At 35.2% G+C, this 15,002-nt stretch overlaps 1 protein-coding gene across 3 annotated transcripts; it reads left to right on the top strand.

Annotated features, from left to right (window-relative positions):
- Nucleotides 1-2,109: 2,109 nt before the first annotated feature.
- On the top strand, nt 2,110-14,096 carry LOC132184768 (ARM repeat superfamily protein). Of its 3 annotated transcripts, none has more exons than XM_059598511.2 (8): nt 2,110-2,163; nt 3,411-4,238; nt 7,294-7,488; nt 7,577-7,679; nt 10,177-10,832; nt 11,194-11,904; nt 13,359-13,524; nt 13,818-14,096. In XM_059598511.2, the coding sequence occupies exons 2-8, from the start codon at nt 3,588-3,590 to the stop codon at nt 13,823-13,825; spliced, it is 2,490 nt and encodes an 829-aa protein (XP_059454494.2). In that variant the 5' UTR covers nt 2,110-2,163; nt 3,411-3,587; the 3' UTR covers nt 13,826-14,096. The 3 variants fall into 3 exon arrangements, with proteins under 3 accessions (XP_059454494.2, XP_059454493.2, XP_059454495.2); XM_059598510.2 differs by lacking the exon at nt 2,110-2,163 and adding an exon at nt 2,198-2,372; XM_059598512.2 differs by lacking the exon at nt 2,110-2,163 and adding an exon at nt 2,688-2,799.
- Nucleotides 14,097-15,002: the final 906 nt, after the last annotated feature.

The raw sequence follows: 15,002 nt of genomic DNA, 5'->3' as shown, positions 1-15,002 counted from the left end.
TGAATGCAACATATTAACTTGTCCCACATTGTTAAAAAAACATTAATCTCTAAGTTTGCTTATTTATAAAATGATGCATATCTTCTCTCTTTGAACCCAAATGCCTTACTGTATTGACTCGGGCTCCATACTCGACTAACTAGGTTAAGCAAATGCTCATATGCAAACTAACTTCTTAAGTCATTTAAGAGTACTCGAAGTTAAATTTTTTTTAAAAAAAAACAAAAACATTAAATATAAGAGCTAGCTCGTGTGCTGGCTTGGTTCGACTTATTATTAGCTCGAACTCGATTTTTTTGGCTCGTCCTTGAGCTTGACTCGAGCTCAAGTTCGAGTAAAATTTAAACAAGCCAAGCCTAAACAAGGGAAGCTCGCTCAAGCTCGGCTCGTTTACACCCCTAAACATGGGTGGTGACCATGCATCGACTACCACTTAAAGTTGCACCTCTATAAGGGGTAAAAAGGTCATGCCTCTAAGAGATTGTTAAGGCACGAACACCACAATGAAGCTTTTGGTGCATTAGAATGATGATTACTTAAGAGTATGAACGAGTATTACCAAGAATACAGAAACTGAAATTGAATAACCACTCCTATTAATTTGTTTGGCAACAACACCTAAATGAACACATTTCCTAACTCGAATTTAATCAGATTTCAATGATTTTTTCTAAAATACCCTTGCTTATAAAAATAATATATCCAAAAAAATCACTATTTTCTTTGCAAAAAAAAAAAAAAAAATCAATTGTATTTGTCATCTCCCTTATGGGATGGCCGATTACCCAAACGGAACAAAATGACTTGTTTGTTAAAGGTTTTGGAGGTGAAGTTTTAATTTTAATTTTTAATAGTAGTAGAAATTAATTGATGTGATATAAAGTAGAAACAAGTTTTGAATGTTTTGTATGGATAAATGACAAATGTTATGTTTTGTAGTGATTTTTTTTTTTTACTTGAATAGTTAAAAAAAAAAAAAAAAAAAAGGGTAAAAGGGCAAACCCTTTCATCCCCTTGTTATTGACTTATTGTTTACACACCATTTCTAAAAAAAAATCAATATCAAAATATATTAACTTTTTTTTCACTTTATATTATATATTAATACGTTTTATATCACATCATTCACTTTTCATTCACTACAAAATAAAATATTTTTATTTAAATAAAAAAATCACTACAAAACAAAACATTTTTACTTTAAATACAAAAAAATTTAAAATTTTATACCACATCAATCATTTTTAAGGACAAATTTTTCTTCCAAACTGAGTTGGATGAACTTCATTCAATCCAATCTATAAAAATGACATTTGTCCATTTTTTTAATAACATATGAGATGCACATGAGTTTTTAATATTAGTTATTTCAACTTTGTTCTTGCTATTAAAAAAAATGTACATCTCACATGTTCAAATGACGAATGTCATTTTTATAGACTGGATTGAAGAAAATTTATCTAATCCAATTTGGAGGAAAACCTTATCCCATTTTTAGGGTCTGTTTGAAATTGCGTTTGAAAGGCCTAAAAGTGCTTTTAACATTCAAAAAGTCCGTTTGAAGAAAAACGTATTCGTTTGGTAAAAAAATTAAAAGCACTTTTAATGGTCCAAAAAGTCTAAAAATAATCAAAAAGTATTTTTGACAAAAGTTTAAAAATAAAACTTTTACCTAAAAATTCTTTTTAGCTTAAAAACTCTATTTTTTTTAAATGCAATTCTAAACATACCCTTAATAATAACGAAGAAAAAAAGTTTTGAAGTTGATTTAGTAAGGAAAAAGCGAGGAAAAGGGAAGGAAAAAAGAAAATGGGTTTACCAAATGGGGCCAAAAAGTAAGATGGTCCAAATAGTAATTTGATTGAAATTTGAAAGTTTGAAACTTTGAACTGTCTAGGGTGTCAGGCGGGAACAGTATAACCAAATCCAGATAGTCGGCTATGAACTCGCCTGACCAAACCACGTGGCGCCAATCCAAAGGCACAAGACCCCAAGAGTAGACCCCACATCATCACACACGCTCCCCCAAATTCGAATCCCAGCAGAAACCGCGAAAATTCAATTCCCCGTCCCTAAAAAAACAAAAGAAAATTAATTCTAATAAATAAACTCTCTCTCTCTCTCTGTGCGTGCGTGCGTGCGTGAGAGAGAGAGATTTAAGGGGTAAGATTGTCTCACTGAGCTTTACGAAGAAGTACACAGAGATTCGTTCGCTTTTTATTAATTTAATAATTAATTTTGAATTTTGCCTCAAAATTTTCGCCATATGTTTTAGTTGGTCTCTGAAATCTGGAAGTAAAACGCAATTCCATTCTTGTTGACTAATTTCTTTCTTTTTCCTCTCTCTCCCTCTCGGGTACCGTTGCTTCGGTGTAAGTTAATTTCTTCTTTTTTTTTTTTTTTTTTTTTTGAGATCTAGGCTCTGTTTGGCTGCCGAGAATACTGATGGAAATGTGAAGAAAATTAAGTGAGCTCTAGGTGTATTGCTTTAGTTACAGTGTACATATATTTATATTTCGTTGTTCCCGCATATTTTCTAAGGAACCAAACTACGGATTTTTTTTTGACTGATTTGACCTTGTGCGTTGTTGCCGTCAAATGCTTAGGGTTCTCTTTTGAATATCATTTGAGACATCTTAACTCATAAGCATGAATTGGTACAATGAATGCATGTTTCTCCTCTTCGTATTTTCGTTTAGCTTCTGTTTGGGTGCTGAGAAAAGAAAAGAAGAAGAAAATAATGGGGGATTTAAATTTCTATGTCCTTGTGAGTTTGCCAAGCTCCAAATAATCCCGAAAGTAAGCTTTGTGTCTTCCGTTTACTTTAAATTATTTTTAAAGTTTTCTCAGATTGAATAGTGTATTTCCCTAAATTTTCTCAATGGTCAAACATACCGTTAATGTGAATGCGTAAGTTACAGTTGGCTTTCTCCGACTTCTTAGTTTGGTTACAGTTTTTTTTTTTTTTTTTTTTTTTTTTTTAAATTTTTTTTGCCATATATTTTCGAAGGAACCAAACAGAGGTTTTGAGTGAGTGGGCGCTATGCATTGTTAACGTTAGATCTCTAGGCTTTCTGTTATTTTGTTTTTTGGCTGAAATCTGTCTTAAAAAACGGCGTGCATGAATTGTTCTAGTGGGGTGGGGTGGAAAGAAGAGAAGAGGAAAAGAATGGGAAGATTTTTATATTTAATTCCCTATAAATATTTTTGCTAATTCCCTATAACTCCAAAAGTTAGCTTTTCAGTCACTATTTGCTTTCTATAGTTTAGTTATTTTACTCTTCTTTTTACTTAATTTAATAATTTGTTTGCCCAAATTTTTTCTCTGATCAAACATAGTGTTAATGTGAATGTGAGAATGTGTAATTTCTAGTTTTCTTTCTCTGACCTTTTCTATTGTGACATTGTAGGGTTTTTGATACATGTGAAGAATAAAATGTTTCCCGTATTATCCATACTGTTACTAGGTTCAAGCATTGATGGTTTAAGTAGAGCTTTCACTGATACTTTAAGCCATCAACAACGTGAACTTTGAAAGGCACAAACTGTGCCTATTTATAACGTTGGTCTCAATTTATATTGTCAAGATGAAGACACATGCGCATATGAAAGCGCGCGGACCTACCAGGGTAAATTCACAACAGGTGATTTTTGAGCTAAAGCATAAAGTGGTTGTCGCGCTGAACAAGCTTGCGGATAGAGATACCTGCCAGATTGGGGTTGATGAGCTTGAGAAAACTGCTGAATGTTTAACCCCAGAGAGGATTGCTCCATTTCTGTCGTGTATATTGGATACTGATTCAGAACAAAAGAGCGCGGTTAGAAAGGAATGTATTAGACTGATGGGTACGTTAGCGAGATTTCATGAGGGTCTTATTGGACCACATCTTGGTAAGATGGTTGCTAGCATTGTTAAGCGGCTCAAGGACCCAGACTCAGTTGTGAGGGATGCATGTGTGGAAACAGTCGGTATTCTGGCTTCAAAATTGAGTAATCATGGGGGTGAGGCTGATGGTGTCTTTGTTGTGTTAGTGAAGCCGCTTTTTGAAGCTTTGGGTGAACAAAACAGGCAGGTGCAGTCAGGTTCGGCGTTGTGCTTGGCGAGGATCATTGACAACACTCATGATCCTCCCATCTCAATTTTGCACAAGATGTTGACTCGGACCACAAAGTTTCTCAAGAATCCACATTTTATGGCAAAACCAGCAGTGATTGAGTTGAATAGAAGTATTATTCAGGTCAGTTTAACTGTAGTACCCAACTTTGATTTGCCTAAAATGTCATTGATTTTTCATCATGGATAATGATTTTGGTATAATATTTATTTATTTATTTTTATTATTATTTTTTGTTTCTGTATTTTTGCTCCAAGGCCATAAAATATATAACGATATTTGACGATCAAAGTTTTTCTGTTCTCTGTTTAGTACATGTCGTGCACGTAGAGAGTACTTTTGATCACCAAAAACAAGAGAGGGCATCAGTGATAAATACTATTTGATAACCGAAAACAAGGCATGGGATCATGCATTCGGTTTTGTCTGCTTACGCTACACATTTGATGCAACAATCAAACTTATGTACTTAAATTATTTGTTGTTATATGCTTTCTACTTTTCTTATCCAGTTCTTAATGAACGATCAAAACTTTTCTTATCCATTTCTCAATATGGCAGTTGGAATTTCTGGTTGTTAGTTATATATCTATATGGAATGACAATTAGTTTATCCTCTGATAATTCTCTAATTATGTAGGCTGCTTCACAGATATTAACTGATATCATGCCTTGCCTACAAGCTGTTCTGGTGTTTGACATGTTTGGGTAAAGAGTGAGTGAGTCCCAATGGGTGAAGTTGGCGGTGTGGAGGAGCTGGCTGGTCTTTTGTGTTGTGAAGTGGTTTCTTCATCCAATGTAATGCCTTTGGATCTTCTTTTAAGGCCGTATCATGTTGGAATTCTGTTATTGAAAGGATGGAGAAGAGCTTGGCAGGTTGGAAGAAACTTTATTTGTCCAAGGGTGGTAGACATATTGTTATTAAGTGTACACTCTCTAGTTTACCCACTTATTTTCTATCGTTATTCACTATTCCTACTCGCATAGCCAATCGGCTAGAGAAGTTTTGTAGTGTGATTTTTGTCAAAAGGAATATGTGAGGAATTTAAGCTTCATTTGGTGGATTGGAATCTAGTTTGTTCGACTCTACGATATGGAGGGTTGGGGTAATAAAATTAACTATTTTCAACTAGTGAGGAAGGATGGAGACGTGTAACTAGGGTAAAATATGAGGAGGTTTGGGGTCTGTGGATTTTAAGTTTATTAAGGAGACCTTATGTGTGCAGTCTTTTATGTAACACAAAAGAAGGTTGGGAGAGGTTTCTAGCGTTCTGTATCATATGTAGTAAGAAATGGTAGAAGTGTTCATCTCTATGCATGATATGTATTTTGGTGATGAGATGGTTGATCATTAGTTTAATTCATTGCCCAATTGCTAGTAGGGTTGATTGATCAACCCCTTTGGATCGGAATTGAGTGGTTTCCGAGCTGAGCCGAATTTCGTGCATAGTGAGAGATCTTGGGCCGGCTTGGAATTCGGGTTTACCATTGGGCAGGGCTAGATCTACAACCTCTACAACGAGGAGGGGCTTCAAGCGGTGGAGTTTAAGAGCCCTAACTCCACCGAGGGGCGTTAACTTTTTCAATTTGGGCTAGATTTATGATCTCCATGCGCTCAACGACTCTCAAAAGCACCAGATTTATGACCTCTACGATGAGGAAGGGCTTCATGCAATAGAATTTGTGAGCCCTAACTTCATATGTTTGGGTTAGAACTATGACCTCTACAGTGCTAAGCGACCATCAAAAGCGCTAGATCTACGACATTTACAGCGAGGGACTTTTGGAGGTGGAGTTTGTGAGCTCTAACTTTGTCGCGGCCCAGGGTTTTTGGTACAAACCTCGCAATGTTGAGGACATCTTTGTGGAGTTTGGTGGCAATGATGGCAGGGTAGGTTTAGGAATGGGAACAACGTCGAGGAGGCTGGGAGGAGCTAGGCGAAGAAGAAGATGAATGCGAAGACAATGGTGGCAAGGAGCAGTTGGCGGCAACAAGGAGATTGGTGCAGGGATTGGGGAGAGGTAGCAAAAATGAAATGAAAGAGAAGAGATTGCCGCATGAGGTCACTTAGGGTTTTTTGAAAAGAAATGTATATATTAAATGATTTTAATTTTTTTTATTATATTACCAGGTTGAGTTGAAATTCAGTTTTTTCTTTTGCATAATTAATTCCGACCCATTACTAACCCCGACCTGAGGCTCATTGAGAGCTAACTAGTCGGCTTGGTAACAGCAGCTCGATGCCTTATCAGGCAGGTTTTACCAAACCGTAATTGCTAGTGAGTTATTGTTTTTCATTTTTGTGATTTTGGGTTCAATGGATAATGCCTCAGAAATTGTTCTTATGTTATTAGTTGCAAAGGTCTATTCAGAAGACATAGATGCAGCAATATTATTGGAAGCATCCTTTTTTGCCATATATGGACGAAATGGAGAGAAGAATAACCACAACATTGATCACAATGAGTTATCTCTTCTTGAAAGTTTTTATTTTTAAGTCACTGTATGAGTGATTTAGTGGTTTTGTTAGTATCCATATCCCTTTTTTTAGACTTTGTCGATAATTTGATTTAAGCTTGTAATTTATTAGAAGAATTTTCTGTATATTGCTTGCTTTTAGAAATTCTCTTTCTAATAAAACATTTACTTAAAAAAAAAAAGGTTCAGGGGCCTAATATGTTGGTAGAATGACATTTATAGATATATTTAGAAGTGCATCTTTAATTTGTGTAAGCTTTTGAGTATACTTCATCTAAGGAGGAATATACTCAAATACAAATCACTTCTGTGTTTTTCTTCTTCTTCTTCTTTTTCTTCTTCTTTTTGATAAATTAAGTGGCGTGTGTTCTTCAAGGGACATAATTAATATTGTGAGTTGTGTACCTTCTTGTTTTAAGGTTTTTTTTTTTTTTTTTTTTTGGCTTTGTTATTTCAAGAAATATGAGAGAATGTTTGGGCTTTGTTTAAATGATGAAAAATGGTGTGACCATCAATCAAAATAGTATTTGGGTCTAGGCTATCAAGCTGCCAAGCTACTTTTGATACTTCCTATATATGGTTTTACTTCATTATTTTCTAGAAAATGTTTTCTTTTTCACACTTCATTTAATTGCACATCTTTTTTCTTAATGCACTTTCAAATCAAAGAAAAATTAAGCTTTCCAATCTCTACTTCAGGTTGGGGGTGCTCCCACACAAAATATTTTATCTGTTGCAATGGCTGGCATCCAAGAAGCTCTCAAAAACAGTGACTGGACAACACGAAAAGCTGCTTCTCTTGCATTAGGGGACATTGCTGCAAGTGGTCGATCCTTCTTGGGATCCTTTAGGGCTTCCTCCATCCGTTCTCTTGAATCTTGCCGTTTTGATAAGGTTAGTGTTAATCAAAGATCTATGTTCAAAGAAGTTTCTTGCAAATGATTAAACTGGATCCTTTAGATGCTTCTTGTGTTACTTATAGGTTAAACCAGTTAGGGATGCAGTATTGCAGGCCCTACAGTACTGGAGAAGTCTTCCAGGGCCCGATACTCCTGAACCTTCAGACGCTGGATCTTCTATAAAAGGTTTAGTGACTGATGCCCATTGTATTTGACATGCTTGTTCAGATTGGTTTTATGTTTGGTCTTTACTTTCAATATTGATTATATGTTTTTGTTTGTGCACTGTTTTACTAGTATTTTTCTGAATTTGTTCTTCTTGTTTTTTAAGGCATGCAAATCTGTATAAGAAGAATCATAAACTAAAAGCATCTTATTGGGTTATGGATATTTTGGGATGCATATTGAGTGCTACATGGACTGCAATGTTGCTGTGGGATTGGTTAAAGTAGTTCAAGTAGAATTTGATCATATATGGAATGTGAAAGACTGACTGACTTTAGATAGCCCAAGGCAAGTAGTTCATGAAGTTAATGTTTTGGATTAAAGGTAAACTTCTACATGCTGTGCTTTGGCTAAAATATTCCCAGAGGTCATTAGTATCAATTCAGGCGTTTGGGCAGTTAAACCCAAGCACACATAAATGTGACTTTTCATGTAGTTCATTTGATGCCTAATGCTTTTGCATCATCAAACCTCATTTGAAGTGAGGACATGCTTTGCATTTGTGAAGGCTATTTTTACTATAAAATTATGTTTATCCTCCTTAACGAGTTAATGGAATTTTTAAGGCATGCCTAACCATGCTAATGCATTCCTTTGCATTTTGGTCTGTTAGAGACATGGTATTTTTATAGTGCATAGTAGGGTCTGCAGTGCAGTGGTTGACTAGGTAAAGCTAAAACATCTAGGCCCTGTTTGGTTTGCAGAATGGGTATTTCATTAAGAAAAGGAATAGGTATTACTGATAATAGAAAATGTTGAAATAGAATAATTATTCCAATTCTTTAGTTTGGTAGCAACACATGTTTTATAATTGGGATTGAACTAAAATTATTAAAAAGTCCATTTGATTTCTAATTTTTTCAAAAATCAAATTAAAAAAAGAAAAAGAAAAGGTTGAACGTGTGGTGGTCGACCACCCTAATGGGCGGCCAGCCACCCACAGTAGGCACTGGAATAATAATAATAATAATAATAAAAAAAAGAGTTAACGATTCTCACGGGAATAACTATTCCTATAAATAGACACTTATCAAACAAAAGAATGGCTATTCTTATGGAATAGTTATTCTATTCTAAGGGTCTATTCCGCAAACCAAATGGGCCCCTAATTCTTTGAGGTCGTTGGTGGGATAACTCAATAAAACCATCAGGTTATCAGTTCAGTGGTTCAACCTACTCTATAGTCAATGGTTTGATAAGTATGGGCAAGAGATAATTTTGAGAATTTCTATGCGCATATCTAATCTTGAAGATAGTAAGCTTTTGCATGACATTTAATTGGTGCATATTGTTGTGCAAATCTTTTTCTAATCTTCACATCTTGAGACACTGGGTCATCCAAATGATCAAAAGTGTCTACTTTTTCCTTTTCTTTTTCAAATCAAATTAAACTTAAGTTTCTATTGAAAGCAGTGTGACACTTGGTGAAAAGTTCCTTTCCCCAATTTATGTGGACCATCCTTTCTCTCATTTTGTTCAAATACAAATGACCATCATGTTTCTAAATTTGCATTGCCACATTTGATTTCTGAAATTGGTCATGAGCATTTTCTTCGATTGAACTTATGATATTCAATGCATTTGATTCTGTTTTTTGACGGTCTATTTGGTAGGATGGCTGTATAAGACATTTGTTGTAACTTCTTAATTGGGTATCTGTACTTCTTTAGAAACCTTCTTAGACAAGTCAGACACATGTTCCCTAAATATAGTTGGACTTTTAATGTTGTTTTCTGGGTTATTTAATACAGGAGCAGCGAACATAGTGTTGTTCAAGTTTCCCCTTCTCCCTCCCCTTGGAGCCAGTTACTTATAAAAAAAAGTAATACAGAAGAGCAGCGAACATAGTCGTTCAAATTGTTCACTTGTCTTTCATATTTCTTGCTCTTTAGTTCAATATTTCCACGAACTTTCAATGTGCTATTGTTGGTACACTTATTTGAAACTGAGAATCAATTTGCCTGTTATACTGGATACCATAAGTTTATAGAAAAACAGAGAATGTTACAAGAAAAAGAACTGGTGCATCTGTAAGGGGGAAGCTGCAAGGGAAAACATCGTGATGGGAATATGATATTGTTTGATAATATCCTATTCCTCTTTATGTTTTCAAAAACTCCGTGACTTGTATTTTATTGGCCTACATTAAATTGAAATTACAATGATTACTCTGTGTAATAAGCCTGGATTCATTTCTTAATTATCTGGGTGATCTTCTCCTTTCTATGGTTCGTCAGGAAGTCTTGTTCATATATTTTCATATCAATCAGTCGAAGGAAGTAGAGAACTTTCATCTTGAACTGTTATTGGACTTCATCATCACATTGAATCTTTTACTCAATGTCTTCAATAAAGGAAGTTATAGTTACTGGCATGTTCTTATGATGTGGGCATTTTCAATTCTCTCTTTCAATGCTTCCCTTCTCTATCATATCTTCTTATCATGCATCTTTTACAGAAAATTTCTGTGGAGGTGACTACAGTGATCTCACCAGTACCAGTGAATCTGGATGGAAGGATGCCACCCTCAAGAAAGCTAGTAGAGGCTCAAATAAGGGCACAATTCCTTTGTCTATCAGAAAAACATGTCAAAATTATGTGGGAAATCAACATTCTAAAGCAGATGATTGGAATATTGAAATTGCAGTTCCTAAAAGCCATAATGTTTCTTTAGGAGAATTTCATAATGAAGAATCTGAGGGTAGTTCTGTTACCAAGACTTTAGAAAGAATGAGTACTGATGTTACAAGCGCACAGGATATTGGGTATGAATATGTGCCAATGGACGACAAACAAGAGTGTTCTTCTGTGTGCACTCTTGCAACTGATAATTTTGAGACTAAGTTCGTGGCAGTTTCTCATGAATGTCTTGAGGAGGGTAGTTCAGTCAAGCCAATTCGAAGAACTCAACGGTTTGCAGCTGAAGAGATTAGTGATGAACAAATTTACTCAGCAAAAATGCAGGACCGTAGAAGTCTTGATTCTACTGTTACTGAGTCTTTTTCCCAAACTGCTAGTGGATGTTGTTCACAAATGGCAAACGAAATGGTTTTCATCAGAAAACAACTTTTGGAGATTGAAAACAAACAGTCAAACCTAATGGATCTCTTACAGGTAAATAGTGGGATTCTAGGATATTCATATACGTGAAGTAACTTTATTTGCATAAACTATTCTTACATCCATATGATACAGACTTTTTAGTTTCTCATAAACACCCTGAGGCATCCACTCTTTGCTTAATATGCACATGTAAGATTATTTGATAACACTAACTTGCTGTTGAGACATAAAGGGTAGGCATTATTTTCGATTTATGAATCCCTGTTTTCTGTTTTTTGCCACTCCAGAACATCCTATATTGTCCATCTTCGATGTTTTTTGTCTTATCATTCATGCCATTCTGTCATGATACTGCTTAGCCATTGGCAAAGGCAACTGTATAGTATGTCTTATGTATTAAAGTTATCTGCAGGTTTTTACAACCGGCATAATGGACAGCTTGACTTCGATTCAATCAAGGGTGGTAGGTTTAGAGCATGTAGTAGATAGACTAGCACAGGATGTTGTACACCGGGGGCGAAATTCTGACTTAGCAAGTTCCAGACTTGTGAAGCAGAGCCAGACTGTGCATTCACCTCGACTCTCTACCTGCACTCCCCGGCCATCTGTTGATATTCTCAATAGACAGTCTTCATTGCTGTCTGTAAAAAGTTCCGATATTCGAGAGGTAAATGCAGTTGGTAGGGGCAGGTCAAGCATTTCTGCTAAACAAGATACAGATATGTGGATAAATGCTAAGGTAAATATTACTAGGAATCCTATGGGGAAAGACATGCAGAAAAGTTCTGGGCACGGAATGCAAAATGTGGGTTGTGGTCAAATAAGAAAGGACGGTGCTATTTTTCCTCCAGGTTCTAGTGCTATTGTCAGACAAAATGGCTTGGAAAATAAGAATAGCCTTTGGAAACGTGTGAAGGGTTTTTTGTGTGAAGGGGACCTAGACTCTGCGTATGTGGAAGCTCTCTGTTCACATGATGAACTTGTTCTCGTTGAACTACTTGATAGAACTGGTCCTATTCTGGAAAGGTTGTCACCCAAGACTGTCAGTGATATTCTCAGTACTTTGGCATCATATCTCCTGGAGCAAAGATTTATGAACTCCATAATCCCTTGGTTGCAGCAGGCAAGTTCTTTTACACATTTACTAAGCATCCAATTATGATGCAAATGCCGATTGTTTATACCATGCTGTCCATGCATGCTTTCTGAGGTAGTTAATTGAACCCAAATTGCTTGCTTGCATTCTTACAACTTCGTGCATACCAATGTTGTGAAGGGTGAGTGTTTCAGTGAACCTAGGTACATAGGCTGGGCAAATGAACGCTTGGGTTTTATCATCTTTTTCTTTGGTGATGGTGCATAACTTACAACTGTTGAGGATCTATAAAAAAAAAAATTGTAAAAGAAATATGTTAACAGGTACATCTATGTCAACATGGCATACGATTAGAAATAGAAGGAACCATGTAAGTTTTTCTTTCAACTCGTCTTGTCATGAGAAGAAAAGCATTTTGTCGATATGCCAAAAATGGAAAGTCATGTTGATATGCCAACACCTTCCATCATGAACTTCCCCTCCCTGTCTTTCCTCCTCTCACACTCACGGTATCTGTATAAGTCTATGTGCATACATATTTAATTGTATTCGCACAAACATATACAGACACATGCTCACACCCGCTCAAAGATACATAATTATGTTATTTTGTGTAAATGTGTTCATAACTATTTTATATGCATAAAAACTTAGAAACTGTAAAGAACTTATAAATTTTTATAATTTTTTATGTAAAGGATTGAAGTTCAAAAATAACGAACCAATCCTCTCTCTCTCTCTCTCTCTCTCTCTCTATATATATATATATATATATATGATCTGTTTTTTGACTTTATGGGGACTACCGTGTATTACAATGACACGTCATCACTATAAATTGGTTTCGAGTTTGTACAGTAAAATCCTGAAATGAGTAACATTTGCAAACTGGATTTCTTCCATATGCTTATTTGGATAATTTTAGGTTTGTTCATTCTCATTGCTTTATGCTTTAGCTTAGCTCATCTTAGTTCTAAGGTGGTCTCTGTCTGAAGTCACGATGGTGGAAAGGTGGTCCTTTTTGAGTCAAACTAAACTATCCAGCTATTATGCTGGGACCCGTAGTTCTCAAAAATGCAGTATTAGTGGTTTGCTTTCTCAATTTCAATTTCTCTTCCTAATTGTTGAGATTGATGTCACTATTTTATTATGATTCATTATATTAAAATAGTTAAACATTTAACCTAGCCGTTCATGTATTGTCAACTCCATTCTAATGCATCATGAAACAACATAAATGAACCTCGATTCAGTTCTGATGTCACAAATGAACCTTCATACATCATTAGACAACAGAAAAAAAAACCCCCCATTCTTCTGATGTGGCTTATTGCTGTTTTGATTATGCTTTTAAATTATTTAAAATAGAATCAATTAATTGGAGTATTTTCTTGTCTTTTTTAAACCATTTATCACCTATGTTTCTGTAGGAATGTAATTAATCTTCCCAACCAGGTTTATATATTTGTTTCTCATTTTAGGCTGTGGATTTAAGCGCTATTCATGGACCAAATTACCTTAATCTTTCTGCAAAAGCAAGGCGAGAATTTTTGTCTGCAATTCAGGAGGCTATGAACATGGAGTTTTCTAATCCTATGGAGAGAAGAATTGTTACTCAACTAGCAATGAAATTGCACAATGTATGGGGTAAGCTACTCTTCATCTCTGCTTATTCATGCACATTGCATGGAAAAGTTACATTTTCATAATAGTTTTGGGGGTAGTAAGTGATTTATATCAAAATAAACCGTAGAAAGTTGCAAGGGCATACCCAAAGAAAAACAAATATGAGGAGCCAAAAAAAAAAATTGATTTCTCATATTCGCTGTCTAAAATGCTTGCAATTTGGACTGTAAAATTGCTAAAAATCTCTATCCATGTATACTACAAGAGCGATACACAGGAAAACGGGGCTAACAATGTGATTTCTGTTTCTGTAGGAAAATGATCCTGATTGTCATATGATCAAAAGCATGGTGTTCGAGGATATGCAGATTCGAGGTAGGAACTTGTAGTATGTGCAGTAAAAGAGAACTGTAGATTGGTAGCCAAATGAGAGTATGTAGTACGGTCATCCCAACAATGTGATACAATTTTCAGCGCCATGTATTTCATTCTGTAAAGACCAAATCTTTTGTTTTTTTTCTTTATCCTTAGAACATGTGTTGGGCTTTCTAAGTCAATCCAAGAGCTGTAATTGTGATGAGATTTTATTTTTTTGGCTTGATTATTTGTGGCGTTTTCTTCGAAGATTTAGAATATTTTCGTTCTAAAGCTGAGCTGTAATTAGTCACTATCAGCCTGAGCAGCCGCACAAAATGACCAGAAATAGTATGCTAATGTATAGGGTGCTATTGACTGGTGCATTTATGGATATGCCCTAGTTCTGTCTCGCTCTCTGTTGGTTAGGTGGTGCTCCTGGTTCATCTATAATATAATGCATTTTTCGTCCTTGTATTTTCTGTGTAAATTGTAATGCTAAAAACATTAGTTTTGTCTCTCAAATGTCAGATTGATTCTATCATGTCAAACAAAATGGATGTAGGTTGTCAAACTCTGAGGATATAATTGTGACAATGGACAGAAATTTTTTCCAAATCAGTCTAAAGGAAATATCGTTCAACTTATTTAAAATAGTGCCAAGTGTAAAACGCACATTAAATTTTTAAGGTCATTAATTATAGTTTACTTAGACTAATGTTTTAAATGTTTATGGATACTTGGTACTATTTTAAATTAGTTAGAGGATATATCTTTTTAATTGATTTGGAGGAAATTTATGTCTCTGGTGAAAATTAAGAGACATCACAAATCTGGGGCCTAAAAATATAAGGAAAAAAAAAGGGTGTAACCTCTTCTGCTGCAAACATGTGGTAAAAGGGACAAGTTTTTTGGTCAAAACCGGGGTTCTCGGAGGAAATTCCTAAACAAAGCCTACTAAAATAACACTTTTATTGCATCTAATTTTTTCATGCATTTCTAATAACATTAACAATGCTATATACAGCTGTGTTTGGCAAAAGGCCGGACCAGACCGAACTCAAAAATCAAAAACATTCTTTTCAAAATTAACTCAAACATTCTTACTTTTGACATGACATCAATTATTTTTTATTATTATTCAA

The sequence above is a fragment of the Corylus avellana genome, chromosome 7 (assembly GCF_965113065.1).
Source record: "Corylus avellana chromosome 7, dhCorAvel1.hap1.2, whole genome shotgun sequence".
Classification (NCBI taxonomy): domain Eukaryota; kingdom Viridiplantae; phylum Streptophyta; class Magnoliopsida; order Fagales; family Betulaceae; genus Corylus; species Corylus avellana.
Note: the sequence above shows the minus strand (reverse complement) of the source record. Positions and strands in the feature narration are given on the sequence as shown.

Coding starts and splice junctions, on each gene's coding strand:
- LOC132184768 (XM_059598511.2), top strand. CDS start 3,588: ATGAAGACACATGCGCATATGAAAGCGCGCGGACCTACCAGGGTAAAT. Junction 4,239..7,293: donor TGAATAGAAGTATTATTCAG/GTCAGTTTAACT, acceptor TCTCTACTTCAG/GTTGGGGGTGCTCCCACACA. Junction 11,905..13,358: donor TAATCCCTTGGTTGCAGCAG/GCAAGTTCTTTT, acceptor TTCTCATTTTAG/GCTGTGGATTTAAGCGCTAT.